This window comes from Hydra vulgaris, chromosome 06, assembly GCF_038396675.1.
Source record: "Hydra vulgaris chromosome 06, alternate assembly HydraT2T_AEP".
Lineage (NCBI taxonomy): Eukaryota > Metazoa > Cnidaria > Hydrozoa > Anthoathecata > Hydridae > Hydra > Hydra vulgaris.
Window position 1 is genome coordinate 38,112,501 of NC_088925.1, and position 7,083 is coordinate 38,119,583.

A 7,083-nucleotide genomic window follows, 5' to 3' on the forward strand; every position below is an offset into this window, starting at 1 on the left:
AATTTTTTTTTTTCTATAATTGGAAAAATATTTACAAGTTTGTATATGATTGTTAATACACAAACATGTTCTTCAATCTCGTAAAATTATGTAGATATCATTGTATGTTATCTCATAATAATATGTACATACAACTGTCATTACTCAATGTACGCTATATTATACAGACTTTATTGATATTTTTATTTATAAAAAAAGTTATTTAAAATTAATTATTGTTTTTTTGGCCAAAAAAAAGACTGGGATAAGAATTCCATTTGTTTTTCAGTACCACAATCCCGATAGAAAACTCAATCTAATTAGCCATAAACAGTACTGTTACTATTAATGCAACTACGGACAAACAAATTATAATCTAATTATAAATGATGTGTTCCTAGTAGAAAATTTTTGCGTATCATATTAAAGTTTCTGTATAGGTACTTAAAATTTTATTAAGTTATTTTAGTGTTGAGAGACTAACTTAATGGCCAATATTGTAGTGGTGAATAATTCTACTAATTATATTATACTTTATACCTCTATTAGAATTTATGAGTTATATAGTTGTACAATCTGCAGACATAAAAAGTCAAAAAACAGGTTTTCAAAATATATTTTTTTTTAATTGCTCGTAAAGTATTTGAATGCGCAGAGGTTTCAACAATTGACTTTGTAAATTATAAAATGAAGTTTGATTTATTTTCCTTTATTGTTCTTTATATGATAACATACTAAAAATCAATAAACTAAAAAATAGCAAACTGCAAACTTGGTCTACTTATTTTTCAGATTACTCAACAAATTTTATTAAATAACGAGTGAAAATTATATTTTTAAAGAGAAAATTCTATTTGTGATAAGATAATAATATTTGTAATGAGATAGTATCAAGATAAATTTATCAATCTTACAGAATACTTTGTAATTTTGTCATAATAATAGTTTTAGGTAAAGTTAGATGACACCTAGTAAACTAATTTACATACTAGTTGTAGTATGTAAATTAAATTGAAAATGTAGTTAAAGTAATAAAAAAAATTGAAGAAATAAGCAAAAGCCTAAATTTTATAAAAAATACAATAGCAAACAGTCAGAAAAAGAATTATTCGAAAATGAAATTTTAAAAGAAAAACATCGAAAACTCGAAGATCGTTCACGTAGAAATAATCTACGAATACTCAATGCACTTAATGCAAATTATTTTTTTAACTCGCTTGTTCTCTGTGATTAAAAACATACAACTTTTCCGGTCCGCATCATATAAAATTTAAAACCTAAAAAAGATGTAAAAATTGATATTATAGTAGAGGAAGAAAATGTTTAGCGAAGCCAGAACATCACACGCTTTAAAAGTTCATTTTCTTAAATTAAAATTTACATAATAATTTGACATCTTAAAAATTTCTTCAACAGGTATATTTGATAACATTTATTTATTATAATTTTATGTTATAGTATTTAATTATAAATAATTTAGTTATAAATAATTTTATTTGTTATGATATTTAATATTATTACATAAAGTTATAATAAGTTGTTGATATATTATAATTGGTATTATACTACAATTCTAAGTATATTATAAATACAATTCAATTATAGTATCATATTATACTGTAATAGTTATAGTAAATGATTACTAAATCTGTTCAACAACATCTGCGGTAGCAATTCCAGAGCGCAACGAAAAACATTAGACGTTTGATAAAAAACACGTAATTTTCATGAGCTTAACTCTATCATATCTTTTTATTTTAATTAAGCTAGACCTTTGAGATTTTTTGCATTAACTAATTGCTCAACCCCTTTCCAACCATATATAGAATGTAGAAAGTTTCATATGGCTTTATTTATATATTTTTTTTATGTCTTGAGACAACTATTGATTAAAAAACTTGCCGTGGAAACGTTTTTTTCAAACAAAGCTTTTGGAGGTAAGGATTATTAAGTATTAAAACACATTTAATTTGTATGAAACTCTCTATATATATTAAAAAAGGGGAGATAAATTTAATGTAATGAGGACTTTTTTTAACATTTATACATAGTTTTTTAGTTCTCAGCGTTAAAAAACTATAAGTTTAGTTTATATAGAAAAAACAGGGTTTTTGTGAAGAGTCCGTGTGGAAATGGCAATTATAGCCTTTCCTCAATTTAAAACAAGTATTTATCTATGTTTCCTTGAAAATTTAGTGCAAAGGATTTGTACATAGAAACTATGTATATAATGCTTTTTTTCCTTCGCGAATCGTTTGTTTTGACTTTGTGTTAGATTTTTGATGCTTTCTTATTTAGTTTCAGTGCCATAACACATAATACATAACGCATAGCACATAACACATAACATATAGCACATAACTCATAACGCATAACACATAACACATAACACATAACGCATAACACATAACGCATAATGCATAACGCATAGCACATAACGCATAACACAGCCGATTTTCAATACTTAAGTACAAGGCGTTTTGTCAAAAAACAATCGGTTTTTCCAGCGCAAAAAATGCAATAACTTTAGATCCACTTTACTTCTAAAGTTGAAATACCCTTTATTTTTTAAGTTTTTTTCAGCTGTATACGACCATGTTAATCATAAATAAAAATGTCGTTAAAAAAAAATCATGCGCAATGGCTATTTGTGGAGTAGCCCAAGATCATCTGTACACTTTTGTCGAAGATCATCTGTATTTTATTTACTCGAACAACATCTATCTATTATCATCTGAAAATTCAATGACCCCTAACAATATCTTGAGGAAAATGTAACTAAATCTGGGAATTTTTCTCCAAGTTCAATAACATCTGGAAGAATTTTCTCCAGATATAACTACCTCTGAAAAAAATCAAATATGTAACTGCGTCTTGTTAAAAGTAATGCATTATTAGTTATTTCCAGGTGTAATTTCATTAGAAAAAATCTTATATTCAACTACTTCTGGTTAAAATAATAAATATTTAATAACATTTTCCTGGCGTAATTTCATCTGAAAAAAATCCTGTTGTTATTCTTAATATATTTGAATAGATGTAGCTATTTAAAACCAACCGCGATCGTGAACGGACGTATTTTTTCAACGAAGGAAAAAAATAATAATAATGGCAATATTTTCAGCAACCAATATAAAGGATTAACTGGAGATACATGAAAACACATTAATAAAACGCTTTAATGATAAATTCGATAAAATGAAAATTAAATTTAATAATATACAAGAAGAAAATAAAAATCTTAAAAATGAAATGAAGGAATTAAGAAAGGCAGTTGAATTTGTAAGTGAGAAGTATGAAACAATTCTAGCCGAGTTGAAAGAACTGAAAAAAAATGCAACTCCAAATGTCGAACTAATAGATAAAATAATGTTTAATGACAAAAACAACGATGTGAAGGACCAGCTTGCCGAACTTGAAGATCGAAGTCGTAGGAATAATCCTAGGTTTAATGGAGTCGAAGAAAGCGAGAACGAATCATGGGAAGAAGCGAGAGAAAAATTCAACAAGTCTTAAAATCCAAGTTTGGTTTTACTAATGATTTAGAGATTGAAAGGGCGCATTGAACAGTATGAAATGAAAAAGGAGTTAAAAAGAACAGAACAATAGTAGTAAAATTTCTTATTTACAAAGAAAGAAACGCAGTTTTTGAAAAAGTTATCAAACTAAAAGTTTGGAATAAAAACTATATGTTAATGAAGGTTATAGCGAAAGAACCACGGAAATTAGAAAAAAGTTGTTTAAAGAAGCAAAAGAATTAAGAGCCAAAGGTAAATTTGTTAAAGTTATTTACAACAAACTTATTACGCGCGATTTTTAAATGAATTCTTTTATTTCTAGTTAATTAAATTTTAAAAATGGATACTAATTATTAAAACAATTTTGAATCCCTTAATGAATCATTTAACTTTTTTTAATCTAACGACTTGTTGCTTGACACTAATTCAGATCGGGATCTAAACTATTTTAGGGATCTAGCAGCTTTGCGAAACAATTGTTCCTACTTCTATAACAAAGGAATGAAATAATTTCTTTCTCAGGATCATTTAAATTTTATTCATTTTAACATTAGAAGTGTTAAAAAAACTTTGAAAATTTGTGTACTTTAATAGAGGAAGCTTCAAATACATTTAGTATAATTTGCTTAACTGAAACGTGGTGTGAATTTGATGACTTTAATCTAATTTAAATCTCCATATTCGAGGTTTTAATATGATCCCATTAGCACGTAAAGCAAATAAACGCGGAGGTGGTGTACTTTTTTATATAACGGAAAATTTGAGGTTTTTTATTAGGCTTGAGATGAGTATTTCTGACGACAATAAAGAAATTTTAACAATTGAACTTTTAACAAATAGTTCTAAAAACATACTTATAAGCTGCTGTTATCGCCCACCATCTGGCTATATTGAAAGTTTTTATGCATTTTTGTGCAATGATATTTTAAAAAATAGTTTTAAGGAAAAGAAACTAAATTATATAATTGGTGACGTAAATTTAAATTGTTTTGAATACCACGTTAATAACAACATGAAAAAGTTTTACGATGACTTATTTGAATATGGAGCAATTCCACTAATTAACAAACCTACTAGAATAACCTCAACTTCAGCTACCTTAATTGACAACATTATAACAACTGATTTCTTTAATGAAACTCTTAAAAAAGGTATAATAAAAAGTGACGTTTCCGACCACTTCCCTATTTTTTTCTCTATTAATATTGACAACAAATTAATACAATAACATAAAAAAGTCATTATCAAACGTTTCTTCGCCGATGCAAATTGTGAATCGTTTAAAGATCGATTATCTTTAATAAATTGGAATCATATAAACAGTTCATTTGAAGCTAATGAAGTATACGATACATTCTTTCTAACTTTCTATGAAATATTTGATGTAAATTTTCCAAAGCGTGAATTTATTATAACCAATAAAAGTTTAAAGTCACCATGGGTCAATAAAGATCTTAGGAAATCCTCAAAAATAAAGCGAAAACTGTATATAAAGTACTTAAAAAAACCATCACCAGAAAATAAAATTATTTATAAAATTATGCTAAAATATTTGAAAGTCAAAGAAAAAAATTTAAAACAAGATATTACTATGATTTACTAGAAAAATATAAACATAATTCAAAATGCACATGGCAAGTTATAAGTCAAATTACTGGAAATAGTAAATTAAAATTATGCTCTGTGTCTAACACTATAAAAGTTGATGGCGTGTTTTTATATGAACCCAAACAAATAGCAAGGGAATTAAATAAATATTTCGTGTCTGTTGGCCCTAATTTAGCTAATAATATTCCAAATATGATTAATCCAATAAATGATTACGTGTTTCCATTAATCTCTAGTTTAGATAAATTTGAAGTATCTTTTTCAAAATTTGAAAGTGCTTTTAAAATGCTTAAAATTAATAAAGCAGTTGGTCCTGATGATATAAATTGTAATATAGTCATAGATTCACACGATACCATAAAACATATTCTTTTAAAAGTTTTTAAATATTCTATAAATCAAGGAATTTTCCCCGATCAATTGAAAATAGCCAAAATAACGCCTATATTTAAAGGAGGTGAACCATCAAATGTCAGTAATTATCGACCAATATCTATCCTCTCTGTTTTTTCAAAAATTTTAGAAAGAATTTTTTTCAACCGAATATCTAATCATCTTGCTGGTAATAATATACTTTACATAAGTCAATACGGTTTTAAAAGAAATAACTCTACTGAACATGCAATAATTCATCTTACTCGTAGTATTACTGATTCATTCGAAAAGTCAGAGTTTACTTGAGGCATCTTTACAGACCTATCTAAGGCTTTCGACACAATTGACCATAAAATACTATTTAAAAAATTTGAATATTATGGTATTACCGGTAATGCTTTAAAACTACTTTAAAGCTATTTAAAACATCGCAAACAATGTGTCTATGTCGACGGATCTTCTTCACAAGATTATCTAAATATAAATTATCTAAATATGACCTGTGGAGTTCCACAGGGATCTATACAAGGGCCCTTATTATTTCTAATTTATGTTAACGATCTCCATGAAGTCTCAAAATTAATACTATAATGTTTGCTGATGATACAAACCTATTCTTATCTAATAATGACATCAATAAACTTTTTTATGATATGAACATTGAACTAACAAAAATATCTGACTGGTTTAAGTCAGATAAAACTAAATGGATTTTCTTTCATCCACGATTTAAAAAACATTTATTTCCAAGTAATATGTCTCTTCTTCATATTGATAATATTCAATTAAAAAGAGTAACTTTCACAAATTTTCTAGGTGTCATCGTAGATGAAAATCTATCATGGAAGAATCACATCGGACATTTATGCAACAAAATTGCAAAAAGCATTGGAGTTTTATATAAAGCAAGAAGCGTTTTAAACAAGCATTCATTAACTCAACTATATTACTCTTTTATACACTGTCATATTAATTATGCCAATATTGCATGGGGTAGTACCCATAAAAGTAAATTAAAGCCACTTTATTGTCAGCAGAAGCATATTGCACGTCTTATAAATTTCAAAAATCGTTTTACTCACTCAAGGCCACTCTTATTTAACATGAATGTTTTTAATACATATCAAGTAAATGTTTATAATGTTCTTTGTGTTATGTTTTAATATAAAACTAATTCACCTCAAGCTTCCTTTTTTAATTTATATTCTTTAAAAGAAAAAATAAATATTCTTTAAGAAATGATAATTTTATTAAACAACCAAAATTTCAAACAAACTTTGGTAAATTTTGCATTTCTTTTCATTGAGTTTTTTTATGGAACCAAATAGCTTTAAAAAATTTTGATTTTTCTAATGAATGGAATTATTATATGTTGAAAAGAAAATTAAAAAAAGTAATTTTCTCAATTGAAAATGTATTTATATACTTTTGATTATACCCAATTTGTCATCACTTTATTTTTATTTTACTTTATATACAATATTGATTTAAACTTTATGCGAGAAACTATATTTAAACACCATTATTTGAATTTTGTTAAAAGTTGCATTTATTATTTACTTGTTTACTTTAATTTTTATTTTAATTCGTAGCATTTGTAAAT

General features: G+C 26.0%; 1 protein-coding gene across 1 annotated transcript; it reads left to right on the plus strand.

Annotated features, from left to right (window-relative positions):
- Positions 1-4,191: 4,191 nt before the first annotated feature.
- Positions 4,192-5,786, plus strand: LOC136081371 (uncharacterized). The gene is made up of 3 exons (XM_065798681.1): positions 4,192-4,648; positions 4,736-4,982; positions 5,081-5,786. Exons 1-3 carry the CDS (start codon positions 4,192-4,194, stop codon positions 5,784-5,786), a joined length of 1,410 nt encoding a protein of 469 aa, XP_065654753.1.
- The last annotated feature ends 1,297 nt before the right edge of the window (positions 5,787-7,083 follow it).